Source organism: Vidua macroura, chromosome 6, assembly GCF_024509145.1.
Source record: "Vidua macroura isolate BioBank_ID:100142 chromosome 6, ASM2450914v1, whole genome shotgun sequence".
Classification (NCBI taxonomy): Eukaryota; Metazoa; Chordata; class Aves; order Passeriformes; family Viduidae; genus Vidua; species Vidua macroura.
The window spans coordinates 47,772,171-47,785,631 of NC_071576.1; the positions used below are offsets into that span (position 1 = coordinate 47,772,171).

The 13,461-nt window shown below is 39.0% G+C and overlaps 1 protein-coding gene across 11 annotated transcripts in view; it reads right to left on the bottom strand.

Moving 5' to 3' along the window:
• The window catches only part of LRRC56 (leucine rich repeat containing 56), a 58,955-nt gene that overhangs the window by 23,693 nt on the left and 21,801 nt on the right, over positions 1-13,461 (bottom strand). For 10 of the 11 annotated variants that reach the window (XM_053981474.1, XM_053981475.1, XM_053981479.1 and 7 more), the window contains one exon: positions 7,858-7,918. In XM_053981474.1, coding sequence (XP_053837449.1) covers positions 7,858-7,918 — 61 coding nt within the window. Of the gene's footprint in view, positions 1-5,271; positions 5,435-7,857; positions 7,919-13,461 lie in introns of all 11 variants that reach the window. The other variant, XM_053981476.1, reaches the window with a different exon arrangement.

The window sequence follows — 13,461 nt, forward strand, 5'->3', positions numbered from 1 at the left end:
TTCCTTCAAAGCGCACCAGTAGACATCCCAAATCTGGTGCAGGTGTGTTATTTGGATGTAGATCATCTTGACCTTGCTCTTAAGGCAACTGTAGCTGCAACACTAAGCAAAGGAAACCAAACCTCCCTAAATTCTTGCCTATGAGATGAAAGAGTAGAAAGTGGAGTGGTAGGATTGAGAGGTTGATGAAGTTCAAACCAGGAGATGCCGCAAATGGTCTTTCAAACACATCATCTTTCATAGAACTTCTGTTACCAAAAGTGCAGGTGGAAGGTTTCATTATCAGACCTTTGTGTTCAGGTTCTTATCCCCACAAGAAGAGCACACAGTGCAGCTTATGGCAAAGGGTGAAGAATGTGCATGCATTACACCTGCTGATGAAATCACTTCACCTCCTAAAACACAAAGGCATTTCAGTATTTATTTCTTGCAGCTATTGATGCATCTGAGAGATCTGATACATCCTTTAAACATCTCATGATAAAAGGATAAAATTTTGCCACACAGAAAATGAGGAACATAGCTAGAGAAAAAGAAGTGTGCGTGTATTTTAAGGGAAAAAAAGCAACAGGCCTTTTGGGTGCAGCAGTGTGTCTACAGAAAATAAGAACAATATCAACTCCTTTGTGGAGAATGTCCTATAGAAATTAAATAATGAAACTGATTGTACACTGAAACTCTATCTATTTATTCATTTTTATTCCTCTCATTTGGCAGTTACAACTGACAAATACAACCGTTAGCATAATTTCCCCTCCAACCTGATTCCTTCCTTTTTTTTAAATCAGCATTTACCTTGCATTCCAAGAACATATTTTCCCACTGAACATAATTATTTTCAAAAAAAAATATATCAAACAAGCTGCAGAGAAGCAATTCCCTTGTAGGAGAGAATCAGAACAACTTACAAACCCATTAAACTAATGCTGATTATTTTCTTATTTCCACAAAGACAATCTTTTCACAGCTGGATACTACTCAGGAAGGAGGCACCCAGCTTGAGCTGTTTTTGTGTTATTGTGCCACAATTGAATTCCTCTACAGATCCAAACATCTGGGACTCTGCTGTGGGAAACCCAGGTCTGAGCGAGTAAGGAGACCCTGTCTGACTGTGTGAGTGTGGGGTGTGCAGGGAGCCAAGAGGGATACCCCTGGGGTCACTGGAACCTCTCACTCTGAAGGGGCTTCAGTGCCAGCAGTGAAAATCTCGGGTGGTGTGTTTCTGCCAGAGTGGCTCCTGGGTGGTGAGACAGGAAAGCTTCTCTAACAGTTCCACTGGCAATGGGCTAATTACTGATGGGCTAGTTACTGTTGCTTCCCAGCCCTGTTCTTTGGTGTTTGTCACACCATGATTATAACAATTTTTTTCTCATCACTGCCTAAAATGAATATTTAGGTGTAAATTTTCATATATGAACCCTGACACTGACAGCTGAAACAGAGCAGCTGCAAACTGCCTAATAGCCAGGCACGTAAATACTTATTTGCTGGCAGAAATCAACTAGTTATTACTGACAGTCTTATTTATCATATCCATCCAGAGCATATAAGCAAGATCATGATACCATTAGGCAAAGCCTTATACACAACTCATTCAGAAGACTGTCTGCCTGGGATAAAATAAGCAACTGAGATGGAAAATATGGCATATTTATACAGCTAACCCAGGATGCCATAGAAACAACAGCTAACCCAGGAGCTGAGCTGTATTTCTTTTTAAGACCTGGTTCAACTGGATAGGTGCAAGGTATGAGAAAACATCCTGAAAGGAAAGGCCACTTTTTACCAAATAAACTCAAAGTGGACTGCCTATTCAGATAGTGGGCAGAGAAGGAGCACAATTATGTAATGGGCTTGTCTTACCTTGCAGGAGTTTACTGGCAGCCTTCCTGCACACATTAGCTATTACTTATTTACTTTGCTTTTTCACTAGCCATGCTCACGATGCAAAAAGTGTTGCTGTGATCTAGGTGATCCTCTGATAGCTTTTATGCCCTGCATTTTATGGCAGTCACAAAATAGAAACATGATAGAGGTGTCCTGAGGGAAGAAACCTGCTGCCATGGAACTGCTCAGATGACAATGAGAGCAGATCCTCTGCTCTATAAGAGAGATGCACTGCACTCTCCTCACCAACCCTGCCACACGCAGGAGACTCCAACCTGGAGCAGCAAGGGCTGGCCCTGCCTCATCATCCCCTTCCTTACAGGTATACCCTGTCCCTGGCAGTCTGAAACAGAAGGCAGGGGAATTTCAGCTGGGGAAGGCTTCAGAAAATGAGGTGCTGATACTGAGAACCATGGAAAGTCACTGCAAGGCCACAAATTTGTTTTGGTGTCCTCTGTGCTTGCTGCAGAATGGAGCCCAAGCTCCATCTGTGCATTTGTACAGAAAGAGTTCAGCTTCCCTTGCTGGGGAATCAGCCTGTCAGATTCCCTCATATCTAAGGTCATAAAGACACATTTTCTTCTTTGGGCACCTGAGCAGGTGAAATTAAACCAGAGGTCTACCAAGGACAGATAAGTGGTCAAAGCAATCAGATTTCCCTAGGGCCAAAGGCAGACAGGCTGATTGTGCTTTTCTGAAAATAATCCACTCAACTAAAATATGCCATATTTCTGTCCCAAAATCATTACTTTTTATCAACAACATGAATATCATTAAAACCATCAATGCTAAATAAAATTTGAGGTCACAGCAATTTTGCCCAGGTTTGTAAATACTCCCAGGGATCTGCAGGCAGTAATACAGAGAAGACTCATTAATACAGAGATTAAGATTCCATTTAAATGCTTTCCTAGCTCCTGGAAAGTACTCAAAAGTCCTCAAAGAACATGTTCTTAAGATAGACTTCATAGCAGCTTTAACTGCTGAAGGACTTTCAGTCCAGCTACACAAAAGAATTAACAGGAACACTTCCCACAGAAACTAGCCCGCATCTGAAATGAAATGCTTTTCCCATCCTGAAATGTGAATATGAAAGGAAACAGTGATGCTCTGGGTGCTGGAACAAGGCTATGAAGGGATTCATCCTGACCAAATCAGAGCAGTGGTTCTCTGACTGCATGTGTAAGAGTAACCTAAAGCAAGGGCACCCTGATTCCTCACTAAACACAGTAAGAAACTGCTATAACACAAATACATCATCTGTTGACAAACATTTGCACCTGCAATGCAAACTGAATTGATTTTAGAAACGGTTTGGAGATTTTAAATATCATAACAGCAATGCTGATTCTTGTTGCACAAACCCCGTTGCTTTTACATGTGATATCTATGTACCTCTGTACACATTACTATACAATAAACATAGTAATCCAGTAATTGCCAAAGATTAGAAATGACAAGCAAAAGAAAAAGGAGGGAAAAAACCAAGGATTAAAAAAAAAAAAAAAAGACAGGAAAAGAATAAGTAAAAGTGACAAGGAAAAAAGGCAAATTTAGGGGAATGATGCCCCCATGTTCCTCTTGTTTGAGTGAAAATTATCCAGAAAATAGTTGGTGCCTAGACACATTATCAACAGTACATCAGATTTTGGGGTGATCAGTGTCATGGCTCAGTCTTATACAAGATAGTGTAACTTGATCCAGATCCAGCAAAGCAATTGGACCAATGTTTAGTTTTTAGCTTGTGAGCAATGCCACTGAAGGCAAACTTCTTGTGGCTTTAAAAACACGAGATATTTTATTTCCTTAAACTCTTTCTTGGGTAAAAGTAGGATTATTGCTAAGTTAAAATACCTAAAGATCCTGACTGAGGTCTCAAAAAATATTTTTGAACATTACTTTGGAGCCCTTACCCTGAATTAAGACAGAATTAGTTTGATTGTGGTTTCTTAAAGTCATAAAATGATCAGCAAAATCTTTACTCAAATCACTTGGCTCATATTTACAGCTACTTTTTTTCCACAGCCAAGAGGGCTCAAAACATTTCAAAATGTGAATACAGAGACTCCTGTATTGCTAGTCTTGTCTCTGGGAGCTGGTTAAAAAACAAACCAAAAGCCTAAGGCTCATAAAAGCATAAGAATTGTTGACTTTGAATGTACTCTGCACCTTGTTCATTTGAACCTCCTGAGGATTTTACTGACTGAAACAGACCAGGATTATTCCCCTCTCGTTCTGGGGGGTGCTTCTGCAATAATAATGCAAGACCAGTTGGAGAACTGCAGCAATGAAATCTTAACTCAATCTGGATGAAGAGAATCTGCTTTCCTTTCCCTATATCCTCCATACCCACTTTTGTCCCCACACTTTGCAGTCTCTGCATTTCATCTCACTTAAAATATGACAGCTTCTCTCTGTTAGAAGCACATGCTTGAGAAGTCCTGAGAGTAGGTCACTCTCCTGCTGGTGACAATGTCTGGTGCTGAATGGGAGGAAATGAACTTCAGCTGCTGAAACAGCTTCTTCTGGAAACTTATGGGAACCAGGTCCCAAGATTCCTCTATCTGATTTAAAAGCCCTTTCATAAAGATATCTATCTAAACATTTTTAAACAGATCTTTTCATTCATCCCTGAATTGAGAATAAAAGCAATCTGATTTAAAAAAAAAAAAATACACAGGCTACATGCCAAAGCAGAAGTAGTAATTCATGGGCCTTGGAATATAGTTCTTCTACTGGAAGCATTTCAAAAATGAGGACCATGGCCATCACAAAAAAACCACAAACAAACAAAAAAAACTCCCAAACCCAAACAAAACAAAACCCAAGACAAACAAACAAACAAAAACCACCAGAAAAAACAACCAAAAAAAATCCCCTAAAACCAGCAAATTTGAGCAGGCACTCTTCAGAATAGGCTTGACTTTTCATCCTCAATTATCAGTTCATAAATCTAGAATTTCTCAGTTGCTAGCAAGTGTGTGAAGGTCACCAAAGACATAACTAAGTTATTGTGATTTAGAAAATTAACAACAATATGAATTATTTTCTTTTCAGAGTACACTGGATTTTCCAGAGCCATTCCCTTTAGAAAAGGGTCAGTAGAAAACCAAAACCCAGAAACAGCCAAGAAAGAAATTCCCCTTCAACCACTGAGATCAATAATGTGCAAATAAACTTGAATATATTTTCCTTTTGGATTAAATTAAATAGTTGATAATGGTATCCTTTCAAAGTTTCAAGTATTCAAAAGTAATGCAAGCTTTAGGAGGACTGGAGAAGGACCATGAATTACAAGTAAGGTAGCTCAAACACATTCTCTATCAAAGGAATCACAACGTCTTGAGGAACTACCAGGAAAAGCCAATATCCAAACTCACTGACCTAGCAAGCCTTGCACTCCCATAGAAAAGTGTGATAGAAGAACACTTTGATTCCTCACTGCCAGAATGGGACTCCTTTGATTTCCACTGAACAGTGCATGGCAGTGCACACCTCAGCATCCTCACATCTTAAGTTCCTATGTGAGGTTGGCAGGAATAAATGCCTCAAAAAAAAAAAAAAAAAAAAAAAATCAGTAACTAAAGTCAGGATGATAAACCTTCATTTTGACATCTACCAAGCCAAATCTTCTTCCATTTTCAAAATGAAAAAAAGAAAAAAAAGTTTTAATTCCATTTCATCCCAAAATAATAATGTAATCCTACTCTGCAATACAAGATGAAACAAAAACAAAGTGACAAAACACAAAGTCTCCCATCTTATTACCCACTCATGTATGCACACTGACAGCCTTTTCTTCATAATGATTCATGAGAATATGCTTTTATAGCATAAAATAGAATTAAAATAATGTCTGCTTTTAGCATCCTAAGTATATACAAAACACCTTCTATCTTTTTTCTGCTTTTCTGTCCTTGCCTTCTTTTCAGTAAATAAAACCAACCTTCCAGTTGGTCCTCACAAGAGATTTCCTTTTATCTGCTGCCCATTTTCAAATTACAACCATAATGATTCTGACCTTATGGATGGCAAAATCTGAGGGAATTATTTCCAGTAAGAAGGAAGAACATTTTTTTCTGTCATCCTCAAAAACCCCATTTACAAGGATTTGGTTGAATAAAACAAAATAATCACTTTTTGGAAGAATTCAAATATCAACAAGATTAATTCAGAAATAAGATTCTGAATTTTGGAGTAAATGGCAGCAGCCTCTGGAATGGGAGCAGCTGTGTTACAATAGGTATAGCAGGCATCACTGCTGCTGTGGCAGCAATGCTGCTCTAATGGGCATTAAATTGACATGATGCAGACATCCAAAAATAAAGTTCAAGTTCAAGGTTGTGCTTGCATGGGATGTGCCCTTAAATGATCTGTGTTTATGAATGACAGATTGTCAAAGATGGGAATTAATAAAGCAAAGCTACTGCTGTAACTATACAGACTGAATTGGAAGAGCCAATAAAAATCTTCTTCCTCCTTTACCTATTCCCTGACAATTGCATTTAACTGCCACACAGAAGGAGCAGCAGGTAGCTTCTCCTAGGGCTGGAGTGCCTGGGAATCATCACAATATTAGACTTGATATCCAAGCCCAAACATATTTACATTAGAGTAGATCAAATCAAAACTCAACTTGAGACCAAGCATTACCTGCGTCAAGGTCCACCAGGGTGTCAGGTCAAAGAAAATGGTTTTCATGACAGAAATTAGAGTCTCAGAATACAGAGGTGCAAAATACTGCTACAACCATGAGTCAAGCAGTTTAGTTTTCCTGAACAGCATTCTCATATTCAGCACCAATAGAGCTGATCAAAAGGTTTTCTGCTGACACATTTTAAGAGAATATGGAGTTTTGATCAAGCCCAAAACCACTTTTTATATTTTTTCTTTTTAATCTAATGTCTCTTAATGTTGTCAAAATCTAAATTTTTTTCACCCACTAGTTACTCCTCCATTGCAATAATTGAGCAATTTAATGCTTATGACAACTGTCGGTTGCTATTAAAATAATTGCAGCAATGTAGAGTCACCAGTTTTACATGTTAAGGATTAGAAGGCAAGAAAAATAAAATTTAGACTGCAGATACTTCATCTCATCACCAGAACAAGGGTAAATAAAATCAAAGTGAAAGTGTTCATTAGACACTTTAGAGAGACTAAGAAGAATTTATTGCCATTTCTTAAGATGGAACATGTTCTCTTAAAAAGAACTGGCAAACCCACTACTTTTTGCCCCATGAGTTTAGGAGATACCCATACAAAGCCAGAGAGCAGTCCTATTTAAAACAGGGACTTTTACACAGCCCTTTTCTGATATGAACTCTATTTTTCTACTTTGCATTAATTAGCAAGGGTCATACAGATATCAGCACAGGAGAGAGAAGACAGCTCTGCCTCCTCAATGTGATGGTTTCACTTCTGCCTTTCCAACCAACCAACTATCCCCAGTTATCTGGGAGAAAACATGATGTTTTCATGGAGCTCAGCAAGCCAGGGACATGCAGGCTTCACAGCAGCTCTCATAAACCTGATTGCATTGACTTCAGTAAAGCCAAAGTGATTTTCATCAGCTGAGGAACTGGTCTGACCTGTACAGAACGGGCTACTGTGCACAGTAAAAGCCCAAAGGCTGAAACACTGAAATCCAAGCACCTAGACATAGATAAGAGGGGAACTTTTAGCTCCTTTCAAATATGCAACAAATTTCCGTGGACTTCAGCACAGCAGGAACTTCCCTGGTGGCAAACTAGGGCTAATTCATTGGCACCATTTCAGCTACATTGATTTATTCCAGATCAGGTCCCATCCTTAAACTTCTGTGGTAGTGGAGCATATATTAATGACCTAATCCATTATCACAGCATAGAGAAATGGAAGGAATGAAAGCAGCACAAATGAAGATTTTATCACTTAAAATTGAGGGCTGTTATTCTTGATATTTATTTCATAGAATCATTCATTTCTTACCTCACAGATACAAGCGAGCTATTGTTCAACTTCAGTTCTCTCAGATTAGGCAGATGCACACCTGTGGGAACAGAATAAAGAATCACTTTGCGGACCTGGGATTAGAGTAAAGAAAAATTCTGACAATTACAAGTTGAAGCATCTAGTTTTACAAGTATTCCTTAGCTGTTTCTAGCAGGCCTGTGCTGGACTTCTAAGAAAATCAATGAGATTATTTCACTCAAAAACTATTTCATCCTTTGCATTTTTGAAGCATATATGTATTGTCTGCATGACTACCCAATTACAATTTTTGAACCCCTCACTAGAAATTCTGATATGGCACCTTGCCAGACAGACAGCAAAATAAACTGGCTTGATGTGTGACTGTTTTCTTTGGTCTGATTTCCATCCTGATGGACTTTTAACTGAATGATACTCTGCAGAGCTAAGGGATACTTTAGAGTATAGCATTCCATGACCTGTTTAATGGCAAGTACTGATGGACTTACTGGATACATAGCCAAGAAACACTGCTTCAAAATATAACTTTGAATCAAACAGCAAACACATAATGATCCATTGTCACAACAACCTCTTTTATGTTTCACAGGTCCCCCATATGCTACATTTTGCAAAGCATTGCTTTCTTCTTTTAATTTTCTGGATACAATTGTTTACCATTGAATTGTACGAGTTTCATACCTATAAAACTCTCAGTATTCTGTTGTTGTTACTTTAATTAATGCTTTTTTTTTTTGTGTCCCTGAGAGACATTTGCCTTTTTGATTCACTCTAAAGGTATCTCTGAACCAAAATCATACACCAAGTCCCTCCGAGCTGCAGAATAATTTAGACACAAGCTCAAGTCTCAGTAACCATTTCTTATGGACAGTAGCAAATGTTTACCTATTCCCACTAGCTGAGTTTATTCAAGACTGGTGAGCATCCTCCAGTATAACATGCAATCATGTAGAAGTAATATCAATTTTAGACAATTTGCATGATTGCTGAAACATTAAAATGTGTTCTCAGCAAATATTTTTATGAGTTCTCTGAGTAATCACTGTCTGGCAAGGGTGATTTACCAATGTCCAGAAGGATACCAGTCGAGTCCTTTGCAAATGATAAAAAAAATAGAAAGGGGAGTGGGAGTTCAAAAGCAAAGAAAGGAGGTAATATTGCTCATTCCCCAAAGAGAACAAGAGCATTTATATCAAAAACATTTTAATAAATCATGTTTTAACAGAAGCATTATCTACATCTCATGTTATTTTGGAGTGATCATAATGCACATATTGATCTTCATTATGTACTGCAAGTATTTAAGTTCATGTCTCTTCAAAGCACTTTTGAATATACAAAAAATTCAAAACACATTGTGAATTTTTTTAACCTTCTTTTTCAAGCACTTTCCACAATCCACAAAAATTAAGAACAAATTAGAACACGCAATCCTTGTCCTGCAGGATATGTTTTCTCATGTCAAAAAAGTTTTATATGTTTATATGTATATATGGCAACAAAATAATTTGGAGTCCTGACAGAGGAAATATTAGGATCTCTGTTAATTACTCACAGCAGTCACACTAGCTACTGAGCAAAGACTCCCTCAGATATAAATATATAAATCATGGCCTAAGAAATTCCTCCCCCCCACCCAAAAAAAAATCTAGACTCTAAAAAATTTCTGTCCTCTTTCTGACAGGGATAGAGAGATTAAATGTCATGCCCTGAAGTGTTAAAGGAAAAAATGAAAGGGATTCAGTAGCCTCCCCAGTCCCAGCTCAAAATGGAGTGATAGTGCCAGGGATTCAGTCAGAGATGTAAAAGGGTTACCAAGCAAAAGGTATTGCAAAGCATTGCAAAGCAAAGGAGTTTTAAGGACTAGTGTTAAACACAAGATTTGAATGCGGAGTCAAGAGAAATGGAGATACTTGCTCAAGAAAAAGCTTTTCACTGAATGCATTTAGGGTTGGCTCAGGAAAGAAGCAACTATTAAACGATCTGAAGAGGCCAAGTGACAGGCTGATAATACAATTTTCACATCTGGTTAATTCATTATTGTAACTTGATCCTCCATCTCAGATTTTTTTTGCACTTTGGCGCAATCTATCCCTGGGAAGTTGTACAGTGTTGCACTTTAATGTGTGGTTTACTGGCTTGAAATAGAAGTATACAATGTGAGGTGGTGCAAGATTCTGCAATGTATTCCTGCAAGTCTGCAGGTTCTTCCCTCCTGTAAGTTTTATATCAATATGTAATTGTTCTTTGGTGCTAAGAATTCATTGTTCCATTGATTGTGCTGGTTTTTATTTATCCTTATAAATAGATTAGAGGCCAGAAGTTTAAATTAGGAAGAGAAAATTATAAAATGAAGGTGGACAAGATACTTATCCAAATGTAACAGTGTATTTCTAATTTTCTTAATTCTAACCCTCATGGCATATTTCCTCAGAACAAAGGCACATGATACTAACATATAAAAATACTCTGAAGTACAACACTATTAATTTCTAATATTAATTTTAGAAGTACAAGTGGTAGATTCCTTATCCTGAAACTGCCTTCCTTTGTGTAATTTTGATTTTTAAAAACAAGAATGGTCTACAGAAATGCTAATGATTGCAGGACAAGGCTGAGAATTCAGAATGACGAGCAGTGTTATCTCATCTGTCTACGATTCCCTTTCACTAAAGACCGGTTTTATTACATGGCTCTGAAATTACTAACCACCAACAATGTACTAGTGTTAAACTATTCTACTCTAGCAGTGGAACAAAACTAAATGAAAGGGCAGAAAGAAATCAAAGTGCAAATTGCGTGAATACAAGTGATAGACACATACACTCAACAACACTGCCTGAAGTACTGCGCTTCACAGGCAGGGTAGCAGTGTAGATGTCTTTCCAAGGTGCCTTGATACAGCTGGTGACATTCAGAAAACTGAGTAGGAGCAAAGAGGAAGCAGCCCAAATGCCAGTTTTATGATATTCTACAAGTTACAACACTTCTAACACTTGCTGTTTACAGTATGAAGTATTCTTTAAGTAGCATAATATATCTCTGTTTTTCTATTATTAACAAAAAGTCATCATGGTTTGACTTGTGTGTTTCGGAATATGGACTAGTGAAAAAACAAACAAAAGAAATTACTGACAAATGCTTGCATTGGCATCAGGCAACCATTGTGCTTTGTTGATCCTACAACACAAAACAGGCATATGAAAACAGGCTGTACTCTTCCAGCAAGAGCAACCTGATATGCAAATTAAAGAGTCTATTTAGTTCATTTGAGCTGTGTTTGATCAAGTAGGATACATCACTTTGATCCTGTTTCTACACATGCATTATTTTGCACATTTCTGGGATGAACTGGGCAGTACAACTGGAGGTGAGACCACAGCCCTTTCAGGCAAACCCAAGGCAGCTGCAGTCAAGCTACCTGACATGGGGATCTCACAGGAAACACATCAGTGCAGGGCTTCACATAAGCACGCTGTCCCAGTACTGACTTGCGACTCCTGGAGACTCTGTCCAAGCCCTGCTGTGGGGCTTGTCCAAGCCTTGCTCAGCGAGTTTGTCAGCACCAGCTAAGCCAAGAGTGTCCTGGGCAGCAACACCTGCGCCAGACTTGCTCCTCCAGCCTCTGTGCTGCTCCCTGGCCATGCAAGCACCTGCTGCTGCCATGCTGGCTGCCAGCAAAGGTGTCCCAGCTCTGCAGCCAGAGTACCAACAAGCAGGGCAAGAGGAAAGAGAGATGATGAACCTGTGTGAGAAATAGCACATGGCTACTTCTGAACCCTTGGCAGAGCTTTGCCTTGATAAAATGCCTGCAAGGGAAGTGGCAATCTCCAGACATGTAATCAACTTAGTCTGGCCACCAGCAGGCAACAATTCAATAAGGACCAGTGAACAGCACTGTGGGTAACTTGATTTGGAGCTATTAAAATTACTTAGAAATAAGAGGACTATGTAGTGTCTTAAATGACTCTATCCCACCATTATTTTCAACAGGAATTTCTATGAGATCGTCATAAATGCAATTCCATACCTGTCAGCAATCAAAACTGAAGGGATAAGCTAATGAAAAGGAAATGGTCCCTCTGAACATAAATTGAGGTTTACATGCAGCTGAGGAGCACAAAAATCAACTCCAAGATATGCAAAGCTGGATACAAGACTTGCCAAGGCATTCAGTGTTTCATCTGTCACTCAGCAAGGTGCACTGAAAACAGCTAGAGAATTCAGCAATTACCCCAAGCCCTGCAAATATTCAGATTTAAGCTCTGGCATGAAGCCTTTCCTTAATTTTAAAACTGATCACATGAAAATATTTCAGTATCAGTCTTTTCATGTTTTAGTCCACACCTTGTCCCTAAGAAAAGTAACTCTTCCTCCCCACCATGTCATGCCATTTTGTAGAGGCAGACCTGACAAACTGGCCAAGGTTAACAGGATGGTGCTTTAAAGTTCAGCACATCCCAAAGTGGAATGGTCTCGAGAAAAACATAAAGCAACAAGTTTTAAATCACTCTGGAAATCTTTAGGCCCTGAGTGTTTGTGTTACAGTCTGTTACACAGGCTGTAAACCTTGAAATGTTTCTCAAGTGAAAACTGTGGTGTAAATTTGGGATTTGAGTGCTGCAAGTTCCAGGTGACTCAGAGTTATGTGCAGTCTCGTAGCTTTTAACATTTTCACCTGGGCACTTAAGACCTTGCCTGGCCTATTTTATCTTTACACATAAAACCAGTCGAAAAAACATTGTTTACTGAGTGTGGACTGATCATTCAAACAGTTTACTGATGATAAAGATGCTCTTACCCACCTTTCACAACTAAGGAATACAGTGAGAGCAAGGTGAAGTGGTTTAATATGCGTATAAAGAAAGCTTATTAGACAGGTTTGAAATGCAAAAGCAACACCAAATTACAGAGTAGTCCAGGCTGGTGGGATCAGTTGGAGGTCTCAAGCCCAGCATCCTGCTCAGAGCCAGGTTGTCTGTGAGATCAGGGTGCTCAGGTCTTCACCCACTTGAAAACATACCAGGATGAAGTCTCCAAACCTCTCTGGATACTCTATTGCTTAACTATCCTAATGGGGGAAAACTTTACATCCTGTCACACTAGAATATTTGTCATTCCAGCTGGTCTGCTTCTTACCCTACTGTTTTCCTCAGGCTATTTCTCCAGACCCCTGTGACCACAGACCAGGTCAGCAGCACAGTTCCAGGGGCAGACAGCCAGCAGGGAGCAAGCAATGAGCCCAACAGGTTCAACAGCAGTCTTGCTTGCAGCATTTACAGTGGAGGTGCAAACTGCTCTGCAAAACTTCTAAACATTTAGGCCTTAGTCCATGTGCCTAAAAATCATCTGCCATGTGAAAAAAAATGGAAAGAAACTAAAGTAAACTTTCTGCCCTAGCCACCTGCTGACATTTGCAAAGAGATTTTCACAGGAAGAAAACTCAGACATGCACCTTAAAGAACAGAAGGAAATTCAGAATGGTCTTAATGTTCTGTTATTCTCAAAAGCAGTGGGGACTTGCAGGTGCTGGTTTTTACGGCCCTCAAGGGCCAACTCTTGGTGTGAACAGTGGGAGATAAACAAGATGGAAATTATTTG